The 19,835-nt window shown below is 38.1% G+C and overlaps 1 protein-coding gene across 5 annotated transcripts in view; it reads left to right on the top strand.

Annotated features, from left to right (window-relative positions):
- The window catches only part of TMEM45A (transmembrane protein 45A), an 85,983-nt gene that overhangs the window by 14,076 nt on the left and 52,072 nt on the right, over nucleotides 1-19,835 (top strand). For 2 of the 5 annotated variants that reach the window (XM_019756483.2, XM_019756478.2), the window contains exon 2: nucleotides 11,023-11,105. The exons of 2 other annotated variants lie outside the window; for them this stretch is intronic. In XM_019756483.2, the coding sequence (XP_019612042.1) occupies nucleotides 11,087-11,105 (19 nt within the window). In that variant the 5' untranslated portion in view covers nucleotides 11,023-11,086. Of the gene's footprint in view, nucleotides 1-10,640; nucleotides 10,766-11,022; nucleotides 11,106-19,835 lie in introns of those variants that run through there. One more of the 5 variants, XM_074332860.1, reaches the window with a different exon arrangement.

The raw sequence follows: 19,835 nt of genomic DNA, 5'->3' as shown, positions 1-19,835 counted from the left end.
TGTACTCTTGAACATATCTGGGGTCATCAGCCTACCAGGAAGAAGCAATCAAGACAAAGATGGTTTCCAGAGAGAAGTGCGTAGAACACTTGATATAATCTTATTGTTGTTTTGTTAATTGTGATAAATGTTGTTTTACTTTCAACATTATTTTAAATTATTTATGCTCTACAGTGGTAATGAGTAAGAGAAGGTGGGATGAGTGGGTGAAATTGCTTCTGTGCCCTGATAAGTGGTTACATTCTGATTGGTTCTCAGATGGGAGTTGATTTTTTTCCACAAGAAGAGAATCAGCTTGACAATGTGATTTGTCAAGGGGACAGGAACCTTTTACTTTATCTCAGTCTCAGTCTCATTTCCATGTCCCCAATTTTGTCTCGGCCCTTTACTCTCATTCCACTTCCCTCAAAACCCATGATTGCCCTTGTCAACAACTTTCTCTAGGTCTTCATTTACACAGAAAGCACACAGGATTCAGAAGAGGCTATTATGAGAATTTTCCCTCTTCTTTTCTGTGGATCTTTTTTTTGAGCTGGAAATAGAATTTATGTATCACTCTAATGATCTTACTTCAATTGGTTTTATTGAAATTAAAAGAATCCAATTTTTTTAACTTTTATTTATTTAAGTGTGTCTTTCCAAGACCCATCAGCTCCAAGTCAAGTAGTTGTTTCAATCTAGTTGTGGAGGGTGCAGCTCATAGTGGCCCATGTGGGGATCGAACCGGCAACCTTGTTGTTAAGAGCATTGCAATCTAACCAACTGAGCTAACCAGCTGCCCCCAAGAACCCAAGGTTTTTGCTAGTGTCTTAAAAGAAGTAGTGTTTGAAAACTTAGGAAAGAGTCAACTGAAAGAATGTTTTGATTTTGAGGTATCCTGGCACTGGCATGAAGTTAGTTCTTATGAAAACAAAAGATTGGGGCTATCACTGGAAAAGCACCTCCCACCCTCAGACAGTACAGCCCTAACATTTAATGGAAAATAGCATTTATTCTCACATTGAGCCCAGTTTTAGCCTCTGAATTTTCCTTTTGGCACATTATCAATCATAGATGATACTGAATCATGAAGCATATTGTCAAATTTGGGATGGAATGTTGTTAATGAGGAACTTGGTAAGGCCTGAAAAAGTAAATTTTCAGGAAAAGTCACAGGCTTGAAGCATATAATTTTTTCTTTATCGTTTGGCAACTCATACGTTACTTTTCCATATTTGAATTATGTTAAAAGATAAACTGAGGTATATTAAAATTTTTTAAAGTTTATTTGAGAAAAAAATATCTGTCCGAATCAGGCAGCATCCAATCTAGGAGATAGGAAGGAGCTCCAAGGAGCTGTACAAAATGAAAGACTTTTATAGACAGAAGGGAATGGACACTAGGAAATTAGACCAGAGAAAAACAAGGGTTGATTATTACAAAATACTTTCCTTTATGGGAGGGAAGGGATCTATCAGGCAGATTCCCTGACTAGTGCTGATCAGTCAATTCCTGATTGACTAAGATTCTATTTCTTGAAGAGTCAAAACTGTAGTTAAGTCTTGGTTTGGTGATTAGAGGGGCGGGGCTTAGCACAAGTGACTCCATTTTGGATCTGTTGTCTTGCTTTCTAACAGTTAACAAATGATATTTAGAGATAACCTCTCCTCTACTTTCACCACACCAAAGTTCATCTTTGTCTTTTCCTGTGGGTGTGATTTGAGAAGCAATTCATTGAAGGCACTTCTGAGTCTGTGTTGAATGAAAAAAAGTGAACAAGTGTTTTTTCTGTGTTTTAAGTCCAGTTGGAGAAATGATGAGCAAGTTAGCTTACATTAACTGAGCATCTTACTCTTATGGAAAGGGCCATTAATACTAGTGATTGGAGAAAGCAGCTGTTTTCGTGGTATCCTCTGAGGAAAGATTCTGTGGTTTAAATGAGCTCCTCCACTGGCCTCCCTTTGGGCTCTTCTCCATGTATAACCTATCCACCGTCGTTAACCACGTTTCTAAAATTAATTTATTAGAGGAACTGTTTGATTCACAGGGTAAGTGGATTTTGATTGGGGGTACTGGTGGGTGGAAAGGGTAGGACCTGCTTGTTCTTCCACTGAGGTCTTGAACAGCATGAAGGGGGGTAGGTCAGTTAAGAAGGAGAAAGAGAGAAAAAAGAAGTGACCGAGCTAATCTTCTCAAGCATTTTGTTGGAAGTTTGCTTGATGACTTATTCCCCTTAGTCATGGGACTGAGTCTTATGTTTTTGTAACTAGTTCTTATAAAACCCAATCATTACTAAGCTGGTGACCAAGGAAGTCTCTTTCAACTTGATAGGGTAGAGAAATATTTTCTCTAACCAACATTACAGAAAAATGTCTGCCACCAAGCATTCAGGTTTCTCACTGGGTCCATCCCTGCAAGATTGGTCTTTCCAGATTAATTCGGTTGGTTAGGTTAATTTTTGCCCAATCTTAAACAAACAAACAAACAAATAAATAAACGCATACATACATATCAACTACAGGGGCAGAAAGCTTTTGAATCTCCTGGGGGAACAGGCACACTTAGGGAAATTCAGTTCAATATTATATCTGATGGGAGAAATTACTCTTCTCTCCAAGTGGTACCACCATGGAGTGACCCTTCTAGGGTCATTGAGCTTTTCAGGGTTGAATGATGCCAGAGAGCATGCAATTTCACCATAGTATTTCTCCAGGTCTCTATCACTTAGAGGACAAGTTCCCTATCTGTAGGGCCAGCTTTATGGGTATGCAACCTGTACAGTTGCACAGAGCCCAGTTTTAAAAGAGTCCCATGCTTGGTTTAATGTTCTGATGTCACTACTTTAAAATTCTCAACAATTTATAAACAAGGGGCCCCACATCTTCATTTTGCTCTGGGGTCTATATATCATGAGGCTGGTTCTGCCTCTACTCTTTCAGGGTCACTCAAGTGTAACAAGAGTGAGAAAATAAAATCAAGGGCCTGTTTCACCACCTTTCTACAAGTTTATGTATCACGATGAGCATCTAATGAAACTGATGCAGATTCTCTTGTCTTAATTGATTTAATGTTTAAACTCTTTTTTTTTTAATTAAAGTTTATTGGGGTGACAATTGTTAGTAAAGTTACATAGATTTCAGGTGTACAATTCTGTAATACATTATCTATACCTCACATTGTGTGTTCACCACTGAGTCAGTTCTCTTTCCATCACCATATATTAGACCCTGTTTACCCTCTTCTAGAGCCCCCCGCCCTCGGTTTAAACTCTTTTAATAGGAGGTTTTCAGAGATTTCTTTTCCCATTCTAGAACAATTTCCATACTGATTTTAACTGTAGTTAAAAGGGTAATTCAGGTCTAGGCAACATGAGGGATTTCTGTCCTTTTTTTATCTTTATTAAATTTATTGGGGTGACATTGGTTAATATTAATAAGATTATATAAATTTCAAACAGTTGAAAACTATATAATCCATTGTCTATATATTGCATTGTGTGTTCACCACCCAGAGTCAGTTATCCTTCAATCACCATATATTTGACCCCCTTTATCATCTTCTATCAAGCTCCCTCCTCCCTTACCCTCTGATAACCACTAAACTGTTGTCTGTGTCTATGAGTTTTTGTTTCTTTGATTGTTTATCTTGTTCCTTTCTTGTTTTCAGTTTTATATGCCACGTATAAGTGAGGTCATATGGTTCTCAACTTTTTCTGTCTGACTCACTTCGTTTAGCCTGATAATCTCAGCATCCATCCATGTTGTCACAAGTGGCAGTACTTTATCTTGTCTTATGGCTGAGTAATATTCCATTGTATGTATGTACTACAGCTTCTTTATCCAATCTTCTATAGGACACTGGTTGTTTCCATGTCTTGGCCACCATGAATAATGCTGCAATGAACATAGGGATACATATATCTTTATGGATAAATGTTTTCAAAATTTTTAGTTACATACCCAGAAGAGGGATTGCTGGGTCATATGGTAATTCTCTTCTTAATTTTTTGAGGAACCTCTGTAATCTTTTCCATGGTGGCTGTACCAATTTACATTCCCACCAAGAGTGTATGAGGGTTCCTTTTTCTCCACAACCTCCCCAACACTAGTTATTGTTTGTTTTGTTCAGAATACCTATTCTAACAAATGTGAGGTGGTATCTCCTTGTGATTTTGATGTGCATTTCCCTAATAGCTAATGAAGTTAAACATTTTTTCACATATCTGTTGGCTGTTTGTATGTCTTCTTGGGAGAAATGTCTGTTCAGGTCTTCTGCCCATTTTTTAATTGGACTGTTTGTGTTTGTTTTTTTGTTGAGCTGTATGAGTTCTTTATATATTTTGGATATTAGCTCCTTATTGGATGCATTGTTTGCAAATATCTTCTCCCATTCAATTGGTTGCCTCTTTGTCTTGTTGATGGTTTCTTTTGCTGTGCATAAGCTTTTTAGTTTGATATAGTCCCATTGATTTATTTTTGCTTTTCCTTCCCTTGCCTTTGAGGTCAAATTCATAAATCCTCTCTGATCCCAAGGTCCATGTGTTTAGTACTTATACTTTCTTCTATGCAATTTATTTTTTCAGGTCTTATGTTTAGGTCTTTGATCCGTTTTGTGTATATGGTGACAGATAGCAGTCTAGTTTCATTCTTTTGCATGTGGCTTTTCAATTTTCCCAGCACCATTTATTGAAGAGGCTTTCTTTTCTCCATTGTGTGTTTTTGGCTCCTTTGTTGAAAATTATCTGCCCATATTTATGTGGGTTTATTTCTGGGTTCTCAGTTCTCTTCCATTGGTCTGTATGTCTGTTTTTCTGCCAACACCATGCCATTTTGATTATTATCACTTTGTAGTATAAATTGATCAGGAAGTGTGATACCTCCAGCCTAGTTTTGTTTCCTTAGGATTGCTTTGGCTACTCAGGGTAGTTTGTGGTTCCACACAAATCTGATGATTTTTGGTTTCATTTCTTGAAAAAATGCTGTTGAGATTTAGATGGAGATTACATGAAATCTGTATATTACTTTGCGTAATAAATATGGCCATTTTTAACTATGTTCATTCTTCCAATCCATGAGCATGGAATATCTTTCCATGGAATATCTTTGTGTCTTCTTCAATCTCTTTTAATAATGTCTTATGGTTTTCAGTATATAGGTCCTTCACATCCTTGGAACTGTTTTTTAAATTTTTTTCCCTGAAATTTCATTTTTAGTATATAGGAAGGCAATGGGTTTTTGTGCATTGATTTTGTATCCTTCAACTTTACTGAATTTGTTTATTGTTTCTAATAGTTTTTTGGTGGAGTCTTTAGGGTTTTCTATATAAAGAATCATGTCTTCTACAAAAAGTAACAATTTAACTTCTTCATTCCCAAGTTGGATGCCTTTTATTTCTTTCTCTTTCCTGATTGCTCTGGCTGGGACTTCCAACACTATGTTGAATAACAGTGGTGACAGGGGCATCCATGTCTTGTTCCTGATCTTAGAAGAAAAGCTTTCAGTTTTTCACCATTAAGTATGATATTAGCTGAGGGTTTGTCATATATGGTCCATATTATGTTTAAGTACTTTCCTTCTATAACTATTTTATTAAGTGTTTTAATCATAAATGGATGTGGTATCTTGTCAAATACTTTCTTCTGTATCTATTGATATAATCATATGATTTTTATCCTTTATTTTTTAGTGGTGTATTACATTGATCAAGTTGTGTATGTTGAACCATCTTCATGCCCCTGGAATGAACCCACTTGACCGTTATATATAATCTTTTTAATGTATTGTCGTATTTGATTTGTTTGTATTTTGTTTAGGATTTTTGCTTCTGTATTCATCAGAGATATTGGTCTGTGCTTTTCTTTTCTTGTGTTATCCTTACCAAGTTTTGGTATCAGGGTAATATTGGCCTCATAAAATGAGTTAGGGAGTACTGTCTCTTCAATTTTTTGGAAGAGTTTGAGTAGGATAGGTGCTAGATCCTCTTTGAATGTTTGGTAGAATTCAGTAGTGAAGCCATCTGGACCTGGACTTTTGCTTTTGGGGAGGTTTTGTATGATTGTTTCAATTTCTTTATGGTTAATAGGTGCATTTAGATGTTCTAGTTCTTCGTGATTCTGTCTAGGAATGTTATATATTTCTAAGAACTTTGCCATTTATTTTAGGGTATTGAACTTGGTGGCATATAATCCCTCATAGTATTCTTATATAATTCTTTGCATGTTTATGGTATCTGTCGTAACTGCTCTTTCATTTCTGATTTTGTTTGTTTGTGTCTTTTCTCTTTTTTCTTAGTCTAGCTAAGAGTTTGTAAATTTTATTAATCTTTCCAAAGAACCAGCTCTTTGATGCATTAATTTTTGCTATTGTCTTTGTTCTCTATTTCATTTAATTCTGCTCAAATTTTTCTTATTTCCTTTCTTCCACTGACTTTGGGTTTCTTGTTTTCTGACTTTGTTCTTCTCTTTCTAGTTCTTCAAGATGTAATGTTAGGTTGTTCATTTGGGATTTTTCTTGTTTCTTAAGATAGGCTTATAATGATATAACTTTTCTTCTTAATAGTGATTTCGCTGCATCCAAATAATTTTGACATGATGTGTTTTCATTTTCATTTGTTTCTATGTATCTCCTGATCTCCCTTTTATTTCTTCTTTGACCCAGTCGTTCTTTAGTAGCATGTTGTTTAATCTCCATGTACTCGTGTATTTTTCTGCTTTCCTTTTGCATTTGATCTCCATTTTCAAAGCGTTGTGGTTGGAGAATATGCTTGGTATTATTTCAGTCTTGTTAAATTTGCTTAGGCTAGTTTTGTGTCCCTGCATATGGTCTATTCTTGAGAATGTTCCATGTACACTAGAAAAGAATGTATAGTTTGGTGTTCTAAGATGAAGGGCTCTATAAATGTCAATTATATCCATTTGGTCTACTGTGTCATTTAAGGCTGATATTTCCATTGGGATTTTCTGTTTGGATGATCGATCTATCCCTAGCTGTCAATGGTGTATTTAGGTCCCCTACTATAATTGTGTTTTTTTCAGTTTCTCCCTTTAGTTCTGTTAGTAGTTGCTTTGTATATTTTGGTGCTCTCTGATTGGGAGCATATATATTGATAAGTGTTATGTCTTCTTGTTGTATTGTCCCCTTTATCATTATGAAATGTCCATCTTTGTCTCTTGTTACCTTTTTTATCCTGAAGTCTGTTTCATCAGATGTAAGTATGGCTACACCCACTTTTTTCTGGATGTCATTTGTTTGGAGTATCGCTTTCCACCCTTCCACTTTGAGTCTATACTTGTCCTCAGAGCTAAGATGTGTCTCTCAAAAGCAGCATGTGGTTGGGTTTTGTTTTTTGATCCAATCTGCTACTCTGTGCCTTTTTATTGGTGAGTTCAGTTCATTTAAATTTGGGGTGATTATTGATATCTGAGGATTTCCTATAGCCATTTTATCTTTTGTTTTCTGGTACTCAGTGTCTCCATTGTTTCTTTGCCCTTGTGTTTCTGTCTGTTATTATAGTTTGGTGGTATTCTATGATTTTTTTCCTCTGTTTCCTCTTTTTTTTTGTTATGTTATATGTCTCAGTTCTGGATTTTCTTTTTTTTAGTGGTTATGATTAAATTTATGTAAAAGAAAGTTTCATGTATACAGTAGTCCTTTTTCTTCAGCCTGCATCTTATCTCCATTTCCCTTAACAAATTCAGATGTTTATCCTCTCCCCTTTTATGTTTTTGTTGTCACAAATTATCCTTATTTATGCTATGAGTTTATTTGTGAGTACAGTAGCAAGTTGTCATCTTCTTTTCTCTCTTCTTTTTTTTAAAGTTTTTATCCCCTTTAACCTTTATGTTATGTTTAAGTGTATAATACCCCATTCTCTCCAGGGGTTGCCATTTTCTTCTTCTGTCTGTCTGTTAGTAATCTTGCTCATGGTTTTGTATCCTTTTGACTTTTTGTTTCAGGTGAATGGCCTCTTTCAGTATATCCTGTAATTCAAGCCTTGTGGTAGAAAATTCCCTCAGCTTCTGTATGTCTGGAAAGGGCTTTATTCCTCCTTCATATCTAAAGGATAACTTTGCTGGATGTATCATTCTTGGCTGGTAATTTCTCTCTTTCAATAGTTTGAATATTTTATACCGCTCCCTCCTGTGTTGTAGAGCTTCTGTTGAAAAATCTGATGATAATCTAATGGGCTTTCCTTTGTAGGTTACTGTCTTCTTTTCCCTGGGTGCCTTGAGAATTCTTTCTTTGTCATTAAGTTTTGATAGCTTCAATATAATGTACCTTGGAGAAGGCCTGTTAAGACTGAAGTAATTAGGTGTTCTGTTTGCTGCTTTGATTTGAAGATCCATTTTTTTCTGTATGTTTAGGATGTTATCATCGACTGTTTGAATAGGCTTGCTGTGCCTTTCTCCCTCTCTTCTTTTTCTCCTGTATCCATTATTCTTATATTGTTCTTTCCAATGGAGTCAGATAGTCCTTGTAGAGTTCTTTCACTTCTTTTAACTCTCAAGTCTCTCTCTCCTTCCATCTGTGTCATTTCCAGATTTCTATCTTTGATATCACTAATTCTTTCCTCCATGTGGTCAGCTCTGTTTCCTAAGCTGGCTATTTCATTCTTCATCTCTTTCATTGAATTACTCAGCTTTAGAATTTCTGTTTGGTTCTTTTAAAAAATTCCAGTTTTTTTGTAAAGCATTCACTTTGATTTTATTTGTGATTTCATTATACTGCATATTTGAGTTTTCTTGCATCTCATTGAGTTTTTCAGAATTGCAATTTTGAATTCTCTGTCATGTAAGTCACATATTTCCATGTCTTTATTTTCTGGAGATTGTTTTATTTCTGAGCCCCCTTGTTACCTTGGTTATTCATGGTAATTGATGACTTTTTTATCTTCTTGCACATCTACAAGAATAAATTCTGCAGCAGGTTAATATGAAAAGGTCTTTCTTTTGTTATCCAGTAGGTAGTGCTGGAGATTTTTGTTTTCTCTTTCCTTGTTTTGGCTTCTCGCAGTGGAAGGTTTTCTATGGTGGTGGACATCGTCTCTTCTGTAACCAGGTCATCTCTGTCTCAGGGCACCACCTGAGGTGGATTGGTGAGTGAGCCCCAAAATACCAGTGCTGCCCCTGCAGCTAGATGCAGAGCTGTGCACCTCAGTAGTCCTGCGTGCTCCCGCTTAGGATGAGCCTTGAAAGGTGGGAGTGGGCTGGGCTGGGAGAGGCAGCTGGTGTGTTTGTGGCTTTGTTCTTCTCCGAATAATGACAACTTCCAGACCACAGCTGCCTTGCCCCACACCGTACCTACTCCTTTGTCGCTGGGATTAGCTGCGGGGTGCATCTGCTGCTCAGGAACTGCCTCTTCAGTTCTCAGGGCTGTAGATATTCTGCTCTTTAATCTGACACTGGTACAGTTTCTTCTAGGGCCTGCTGCTAACACTGGGAGTGTGCAGGAGAGGCGAGCTCTGGGATGGTGGGGGGGAAACAGCCAGGTTCTCTTTGTTTTCTGCCTGGCAGTGAGGGCTGTTAGACCACAGCTGTAGTACTCCGTATTTGGTCTTTGCCCTGAGGTCTCTGCCCTACTGGGCTCAGCCATGTTATATGCTGACCACTCAGGCAGGGTTATTTGGGCCACAGAGAGTGCACCTCCATTCTCAATCTTCCCCTCTCCTGGGAGTGCAGTGAACTTCAGGAAGTGCCCTGCAGCTCCCATATCTGTACTTCTCTCTTCCCTCCTCCCGTTTGTCCCAATTTGCCCACCTTCAGATGTTTTGATGACTGGATCTCTCAGACATGTTTGTGTGTTGTGTAGGGAGTCCTTTGTTGAATTATAGCTATTCAATTTGTTGTAACTTCAAGGAGAGAGATCAAGGGGGACCCGTCACACCACCAACCATGTTTCTGATGTCACCAGTACTTCTGTCTTTTGAAAGAAGAATTTTCTATATCTCCTTGGTTTACTTTGTTTTATGGTACCTAGTGAGCACAACCTCACATTTCATAGGTGCATGCCACACACACACACACACACACATGCACACACACACTCCAGTAGGTCTTATTTTTTAAACAACAACCAATAAATATTCTTATTGGCTGGTGGGTCTAAATGCTAAAACCAGCAGCAACGATTGCAAATATTCATCTCTGAGTTTTCTTAGGATTCATAGGTATAGCTCAGGTGAGGGGTGCAGACTACTGCATTTATCTGCTTTCCTTGTGTAAGACTGGGTGTGAGCAGGTTGGCTTGGTAGCTCGGTCCAGGCAAGAGAAGCAAAGTCATTGCTGGGCTATTCCCTGTGAGAGCCTTCTAATTTTGCTGTCTTTACACACTGGACACCTAAGCTGGTTGGTTGAATAATTCCATACAAATGATAATCAAGAGGTGAAGTTGGTGAGAGTGGGAATAATTAGTGTGAATACTTAGTAGGTATGGAAAAAACACCTGCTGACGGTACTCAGTCCTCCCGCCCTGATTTCACAGGACAGTGTGGAAGCTGAGAGCTTAGCAGAATGTCATGTCTCATGACATTAATTGCTGGGTGGTATGGGCCAGGTTTCTGTATATTGGGTGGAGGTGGAGGCCACTGGCGGTATATACAACGCCCAAGAAGAAACATGTGAGTGGGAGGAAGGAAAGAGTTTTCTCTGGGCTGTTGCAAGGCTGATGCTGGTGTCATATGCTTGTCTTTTCTGAGCATTCAAGCAGCATCTGCCAGGATTGTTAGCTACCGAGCAGCACATTTTCATTGTTCATGACCCCTGAGCAATTTGTGTGAGGTAAAAAGTGTGGTAAGTTTTAATATATATATATTTTTTCTTACTAGTTGCTTTTGGTGTGCATGTGGGCATGTATGTGTGTGTAAAACGGACCAATGTCACCTGAGTAGTCTTGCGTGCTCCCGTTTAGGATGAGCCTTGAAAGTGTCAGGTTTCAGCCTATTGATTTTTTTTTTTTTTATTCTGTTGGATAATTTTCAACATTAAAACTGAGAAACAAAGGCTTGGTTTTAGCATCTTCTTTTTTATCCCTTCTGCCCCAATTCTAGGTACTTGATCTACTGAGACCAAGAATGGTGAATGACTGCTAGGAAGGGAGAATTGATCTGAAAAATGTTCAAAGGTTTCAAAGGTTAGTTTATCTTTTCTAGAGTAATCTTTGGTGTGAAAAGAGCAAGAATTTTTGATTCATATAGACCTAGTTTGAATCCTGATTCTCCTATGTATTTGTGACACTGTGCAAATAACTTCATCTCTCTCTGAACTTCAATTTTTTAAATTTGTGAAATGGGGGTAATTATGCCTGCTTCCGGGGTGGTATGGGTTTAATGAAATGTCAGCAAAGAGCCTGGTGCAGAGTCTATCGCATGGTAGAAATTCAGTAAAAGTTGTATTACCTTTAGTTTGTCAACTCTTACCCTAACCCACTTCCCTACTGTGGGAGTCATGGTCTGCCTTTCTCGACTCCTATAATCGTGAGTGTTTCCCCAGCCTGCCTATTGTGAGGTGTGGCTGATTGAGGCCAAGCTAAGACTAGCCTAATTCTAATGTTCTATGGATATTTCGTTTCCTTCTATGTTAGGATCTAGCATTGTCGTTAAATAGGCAAAGTAGTTGTGGGAAGGTGTGTGCATACTGAACTATTTACTATATGCTAGGCACAGTTTTAAGACCCAGGGATTAAGCAATAAAGAAAAATAGAAAAAAGAAATCCTGCACTCAAGGAACTTTCATTCTAGTAAGGGGAGTTGTAATTAACAAAATAAATCAGTAAATGATGGATGTGTTATGGGGAAAACAAAACAGGAAAGGGGAATGGGGTGTTGAAGCTATTGCAGTTTTAAATAAGGTGACCAAGGAAGGCCTCATTGAGAAAATATTTGAGCAAAAGCTTAGAGGAGGTTAGGGGGAAGAGAATTTCAAGCAGGAGGAGTAGCAAGTACAAAGGTCTAAGGGTGGAGGGGAGCTGGCGTGTTCAAGGAGAAGCAGGGAGGCAAGTGTGGCTGGGAGGGAGTGGCTGAGAAGAGAGGACGAGGAGAGGAGACTGGAGACGTGATGGGAATAAATCACGGAGGGCCACGGAGGCCCTTGCGAGGACCTGGGTCTGACTTACATTTCAGCAGGATAACACCAGCTCCTGTGTTGAGAATAGTCTGAAAAGGGCAAAGGCAGAAGCTGAGAGTCTAGTTAGGAGACCATTTTAATAACTGAGGTCTGTACCAAAGTGGTCATGTGGGGGTGGGATCATGGAGAGGATGGTGAGAAGCAGTGAGGCCCTGAGCATATTCTAGAGCCAATAAGATTTTCTGATGGATTGGACGTGGAAAGTAAGAGAAGGAGAGGAGTCAAGGACAACTCTAAAACTCTTGGTGTGAGTAACAGGGAGAACGTTGTCCTCAAGGGGGGAAAACTGTGGGTAAAGCACTGTGGGTCGAGGATATCAGGAGTTCTGTTTGGGACAGTTTTGAATTTGCGATGTATGTTAAACATCTGAGTGGAGATGCTGAGTGGGCCATTGGCTATAGGAGTCTAGAATTCAGCGGAGAAGTCTGGGCTAAAGATGAACTCTTGGGTGTAGTGGGCATGTGGCATAGTATTTAACTCCGTGAAACAGGATGCGATCCCCTGGTACTGAGGGTACTGAGGATAGAGAGAAATGAAACGAGTTCTAAACACTGAGCCTTAGGACATTCCAATTGTAAGAAGCTGAGAGATCAGGAGTAACCAGAGAAAGAAGGAGGGGCTGGTGAAGAGGAAAAACAAGGGGGAATATTTTCGAGGGAGGAGACAATGATCAGCTCTATAAATTCTGCTCGTGGCTCAAGTAAGATTAGGGCAGAATTGGCCATTGAAGTTAGCAATGTGGGGGTCTTTGGTGACTTTGACAAGAGAGCTGGAATCACGGAGAACCAGTACAGTAAAAGAAGGAAAGAATGAGGTGGAAAAGATGAAGTTAGAGACCATTCAATTGCTGTCAGTTTTTCCCCACTCCCAATTCAGAATTTCCTGGCCCCTCAACTTCCCATTTTTCTCATGCATCTTTATTTTATGTTACCAACCCTATTAACTTTTGTAAGCAAACTTAAATTCTTTTGGCATGGACGGGCATGCACACAAGATGGGATGGTCCCCCGGATGGGTTTGTCTCCAGGTCTGTTGGGGCACAGGGTTCTTGATAACTGCCCTTCCTACCTGCTGGTGGAAATGTGGCCACATGCCTGGTCCCAAGAGGGGGTGCTCCAAGGTGCAGGTGTATACATTACCTTAGCATGGGAGACACCGGCTCTTCCAGGAGGATCCAGTCAGGGCATGCTCCTGGGAGGAAGTGTGAGCAGGCCCTAGTGTCCTCTCCTCTTGGCAAGGTCCCAAGAGTAACTGTTTCAGCACAGTCTTGTTACAGAGAACGGCAAACAGAACTCTTGAAATTGGGGTAAACTAGAGGGATTTCAGAGGAGAGCAACAAAGTGAACAATGCAATGGTGCAAGGATAAAAAAATCAGGGCCAGTGAGGAAGCCTCTTGAGCTGTGAATGTTCCCTTCAGGGTTATGACGATCCTTGTGGGCCTGCAGCGGGTGACCTACATTTCACAAGTGACTGTGGAATTTGGCAGGTATTTCAGGGAGGTTCTTTCTTGGGCCAGGGCCAGAGGATAACTCAGCTGGCTTGGCATAACTGGCTTCCGTTGAGGTACCCAGAGAGCTCCCCTGCAGTGTGCTGGACACGATTTCCAGACAGTGCCTTCTTGTTATTACCAAGCAGCCGTGCCTGCTGCTTTCTTCACCTCCCTCCTTGTTGATTCACTGAGGCCTCTCCATTTTTGGCTCATGAAAACAAGGGTTGTTTGAGAGCACAGAATATGACTTTTAGGCTGTGTGAAGATGCTCGTAGATGCCAGACAAAGGATAAATTGGTGGGCCCCCCTTTTTGATGCCCCTGCCAGGTGCTGGAAAGTGATACTGTCTGGTTGTTCACGTGTCTTTATATATTGGGCATCTACCTGCAGTGCCTTTAAAGAAAAATACTTTATTTTTTTAGAGCAGTTTTAGGTTCACAGCAAAATTGAGCAGAAAATATAGAGATCCCATTACTCCCTGCCTTCACACATTTATAGCCTCCACCATTATCAACATGTTGCACCAGTGTGACACATTTTGACGAACCTACATTGATACATTATTGTAACTCAAAGTTCATAGTTTACATTACAGTTCTCTCTTGGTGTTGCATATACTATGGGTTTCAGAAAACGTAGAATGATGACATGTGCCCACCATTATAGTATCACATAGGATAGTTTCACTGCCCTAAAAATCCTCAGTTCTTTGCCTGTTCGTCCTCCCTGCTTCCTAACCTCTGGCAACCACTGATCTTTCTGTTGTCGCCATCGTCTTGCCTTTTCTAGAATGTCATATAATTGGAATCATATTGTAGGTATACCTTTAAGATTGGCTTCTTTTATTTAGTAATATGCATTTAAGTTTCCTCCATATTGTTTTGATATGTCTTCATAGCGCCTTTCTTTTTATCACTGAATAATATTCCGTTATATGGTTGTATTTCACTTTATTTACTCATTCGTCTACTGAAGGACATCTTGGTTGCTTCCAAATTTTGGCAATTATGAATAAAGCTACTATAAACATCTCTGTGTGGGTTTTTGCGTGGACGTAAGTTTTCACTTCCTTTGGATGAATACCACTGAGCATGATTGCTGGATCACATGATAAGACTATGATTAGTTTTGTAAGAAGCTGCCAAACTATTTTCCAAAGTAGCTGTACCACATTCCCATCAATAATGAATTTTAGTTCCTATTGTTTCACGTCTGTTTCGGATTTTAGCTGTTATAATAGGTGTATAGTGGTATCTCACTGTTGTTGTAACTTACAATTCCCTAACGACATGTTGAACATCTTTTCATATGCCTATTTGCCATCTGTATACCTTGTTTGGTGAGATGTTTATTCATGTCTTTTGCCCACTTTTTTATCCAGTTGTTTTTTTTTTTTTAATTGAGCTATAAAGGACATATAACATTGTATTCGTTTTAGGTGTACAACAAAATGATTTGATAGATGTATGTATTGCGAAATGATTACCGTAATAAGTTTAGCGAACATCTATCACCATACATAGCTACATTTTTTTGTGTGCTAAAAACTTTTAAGATGTAATTTCTTAGCAATTTGCAAATATACATTGTTAACTATAGTCACCATGCTGTATATTACATCCCCAGGACTTATTTATTTTATAACTGGAGATTTGTACCTTTCGACCACCTTCACCCATTTCTCCTACCTCTCTCTACCCCTCTTGTGCTTGCCTCTGTGCTTGCCGCCAATTTGTTTTCTTTGCCTGTGGGTTTGGTTTTATTTCGATTCCACATATAAGTGAGATCATACAGTATGTGTCTGTCTGTCTGACTTATTTCACTTAGCATAATGCTCTCAAGGTCCATCAATGTCATTGTAAATGGCAGGATGTCCCTCTATTTTATGGCTTAATAATATTCTATTGTGAATAACATACCACATTTTCTTTATCCATTCATCTGTCTATGGACACTTAGGTTGTTTCAATGTCTTGGTTATTGTAAATATTGCTGCAATGAACATGGGAGTGCAGATATCTTTTCAAGGCAATGATTTTGTTTCCTTGAGATAAATACCCTGAAGAGGGATTGCTGGATCAAATGGTGATTCTATTTTTAGGTTTTTGAGACCCGCCATACTGTTTTTCATAGTGGCTGCACCAATTTACATTCCCTTTTCTCCACATCCTTGCCAACACTTGTTATCTCTTGTCTTTTTTTATAATAACTGTTTTAATAGGTGTGAGGTGATATTTCATTGTGGTTTTGATTTGCATTTCCTTGCTGGTTAGTAATGTTGAGTACCTTTTCATATTCCTGTTGGCCATCTTTATATCTTCTTTGGAAAAATGTCGATTCAGATTCTCTGCCCATTTTTAACTGGATATTTTTTCTTTTTTTGCTATTGAGTTGTATAATTTCTTTATATAGTTTATATTCACCCTTTATCAGATATATGATTTGTAAATATTTTCTCCCATTGGGTAGGTTGTCTTTTTATTTTGTTGAGTTTCCTTGGCTGAGCAGAAGCTTTTTGGTTTGATGTAGTCCCACTTGTTTATTTTTTATTTTGTTGTCTGTGCTTTTGGTGTCAAATCCAAAATATCATTGCCAAGATGTTGAGGAGCTTACCACCTATATTTTCTTCTAGAAGTTTTGTGGTTTCAGGTCTTATGTTCAAGTCTTTAATCCATTTTTAGTTGATTTTTGTGTATAGTGTAAAATAGTGGTTCAGTTCCATTCTTTTCTATGTGGCTGTCCAGTTTTTCCAACACCATTTATTGAAGAGATTGTCCTTTCCCCATTGTATATTCTTGGCTTCTTTGTCGTAAATTAATTGACCATATTTGTGGTTTATTTCTGGGCTCTCTCTTTTGTTCCGTTGATCTATGTGTCTGTTTTTATTACTATATTATTTTGATTACTATAGCTTTGTAGCATAGTTTGAAATCAGGGAGTGTGATACCTCCAGCTTTATTCTTCTTTCTCAAGATTGCTTTGGCTATTTATGGTCTTTTGTGGTTTTACAGAAATTTTAGGATTTTTGTTGTATTTCTGTGAAAAATGCCATTGGAAGTTTGATAGGGATAACAGTGAATCTGTAGATTGCTTTGGGTAATATGGGCTTTTAAGCAGTATTCTTCCAATTCATGAACATGAATTATATTTCCATTTATTTGTGTCTTCTTCAATTTCTTTCTGTATTCTTATTATTGAGTTTTAAGAGTTCTCTGTATATTTTGGATAATAGTTCTTTATCAGACATATCTTTTGCAAATATTTTCTCCATTGTCTTCTATTTCTCTTGAGAGTGTCTTTTGCAGAGCAAAAGTTTTGAATTGTAGTAAATCTGACATCAATTATCTCTTTCGTGGATCCTGCCTTTGGTGTTTTTCTAAAAAGTCATCGTCATACTGACGGTCTCCTAGATTTTCCTCTGTGTTGTCTTCTAGGAGTTTTACAGTTTTACATTTAAGTCTATGATACATGTTGAGTTAACATTTGTGAAGGGTATAAAGTTTCTGTTTAGATTCATTTTTTTGCATGTGGATATCCAGTTGTTCCAACACCATTTGTTGAAAAGACTATCTATTCTGCATTGTATTGCCTCTGATCTTTTGTCAAAGATCAGTTTGTGTGTGTGTGTGTGTGTGTGTGTGTGTGTGTGTGTGTTTCTGGGCCCTCTATTCTGTTCCACTGATCTATATGTCTGTTCTTTTGCCAATACTACACTGTCTTGATTACTGCAGCTTTATAGTAAATCTTGAGATCAGGTCCTCTGATTTTGTTTTCTTCGATATTGTGTTGGCTATATTGGGTCTTTGCCTTTCCACATACACTTTAAAATTGATTTGTTGGCATCCACAAAAGTAACTTGCTGAGATTTTGATTGGGATTACATTGAATCTACTATAAATCAAATTGGAAAGAATTGATGTCTTGACAATACTGAGTCTTTCTATTCATGAACATGTTATATCGCTCCATTTATTTGGTTCTTCGATTTCTTTCATCAATGGTTTACTGTTTTCCTCATATAGATCTTGTATGTATTTTATTCAATTTTTATCTAAGTATGCACCTTCTCTCAACCATAGCTCAACCCAATTGGCTGCACCAAACAAGTTGAAACTTGTCACACACGGTTACTATGCTTCGATGGCCACTTCCCTATTGAAGATCCCTGCCTTTCTGTTGGATGGCACTCAGCAGCAGCAGTCACTATATTTTGTGATCACAATGAAAGACTCTGTGTCACACATCACTTCTGGTACAGCAATTTCTGTCAAATAAAAACATTATGGTGTGTCCTCATCCACTTTATTCACCGGATCTGGCACCAGGCGACTTCTGGCTCTTGCCTAAAGTCAAAATGACCATCAAAGTTAAACATTTTGAATTGACTCAGGACATTGAGGTAGCCAGGACAGTGCAACTGAAGACATGAAAGAGAACTTCCAGAACTGCTTCAGAAAGTGGCAAGAACAATGGGATAACTGTGTTCGAAGCGAGGGGGAGTACTTAGAGGGGAGTTAATGGCAATATGTCTTTTACTGTAATAATTTTTTTTAAATTTAAACATTCACCATAGTTTTTGATCACACGTCGTATATCTATTACAGAAATTGAGTAAGTACTTAATAACCTTCTAAAACCGAAAGCACAAGGCTCAGGTGGGTTCACTGGTGAATTTTACCAAACATTTAAGAAAGAAATTATACTAATTCTCTACAATCCCTTCCAGAAGATAGAAGCAAAGGGAATACCTCCTTAGTCTATGAGGCTAGCATTATCCTAACAGCAAAACCAGACAGACATTTCAGGAAAACAGAACTACAGACCAATATATCTCAGGAACACAGATGCAAAACTCCTCAGCAAAATTATTAGTAAAAATACTTACAACAACGTATAAAAATAATCATATACAACAAAATGGGATTTATCCCAGGAGTGCAAAGCTGGTTCAACATTCAAAAATCAGTTAAAGTGATTCATCACAATAGATTAAAGAAGAAAAATCACAAAATCATATCAATAGATGCAGAAAAAGCATATGAGGTGTGATCACAAAATACAGTGAATGTTTAAATTTAAAGAAATTATTACAGTAAAAGACATATTGCCATTAATCCGCCTCAAAATATTTCCCCTTACTCGAACACACTCATCCCATCATTATTGCCACTTTCTGAAGCAGTTCTGGAAGTCCTGTTTCATGTTTTCAGTTGCACTGTTAGCAGCTTCGATGTCCTGAGTCAATTTAAAACGTTTACCTTTCATGGTCATTTTGACTTTGGAAAGAACCAGAAGTCACATGGTGCCAGATTCGGTGAATAAGGTGGATAAGGACACATCATAATGTTTTTATCTGACAGAAGTTGCTGTACCGTAAGCGATGTGTGACACACAGCCTTTCTCGTACTTGAAGTCTTAACTAATTACAGTAAGGTAAGAAAGTGAAATAAAAGGTAACCATTGGGAAGGAAGAAATAAAACTGTTTTTGTTCACAGATGACATAATCATCTTTGTAGAAAATCTGAAAGAATCAACAAAATGAACTCCTGGAACTAATAAGCAATTATAGCATGGTTTTATTATGCATGGTTAACGTGCAAAAGTCCATTGTTTTCCTATATACCAGCATGAACAAGTGCAGTATGAACTTTAAAAATGCCATTTACGTATGTACCAAAAAATAATGAAGTACTTAGTTAAAGTGTGCCGTAAATCACTCTCCATCATGACAACGCTCCATGTTGCACATTGATTCTGGTATAGGGCAATTTCTGTCAAATAAAAATATTATGGTGTGTCCTCATCCACTTTATTCACCGCATCTGGCATCGTGTGACCTCTGGCTCTTCCCCAAAGTCAAAATGATTCACAACATCTAGGCAGCCATGACAGCACAACTAAAGTCACTCATGAAAGAGGACATCCAGAACTGCTTCGGAAAGTGGCAAGAACAATGAAACAAGTGTGTTCAAAGCGAGGGGGAGTATTTTGAAGGGGATTAATGGCAGTGTGTCTTTTACTGTAACAATAAACTTTAAAAATTTAAACATTCACCATATTGTTTGATCACACCTCATAGGCCTATTCAAATTGTTGTATGTGAGATTGGTCAGTGGTGTCTTTCAAGGAATTGGTTCATTTCATCTAGGTTGTCAAATCTGTAGGTATAGAGTTTCTCATAGTATTCCTTTATTACCTTTTAATGTTCATGGGAACTTTAATGATATCCCATCTTTCATTTCTGATG

This window comes from Rhinolophus sinicus, linkage group LG01, assembly GCF_036562045.2.
Source record: "Rhinolophus sinicus isolate RSC01 linkage group LG01, ASM3656204v1, whole genome shotgun sequence".
Classification (NCBI taxonomy): Eukaryota; Metazoa; Chordata; class Mammalia; order Chiroptera; family Rhinolophidae; genus Rhinolophus; species Rhinolophus sinicus.
This window is presented reverse-complemented; position numbering and strand designations above follow the sequence as displayed.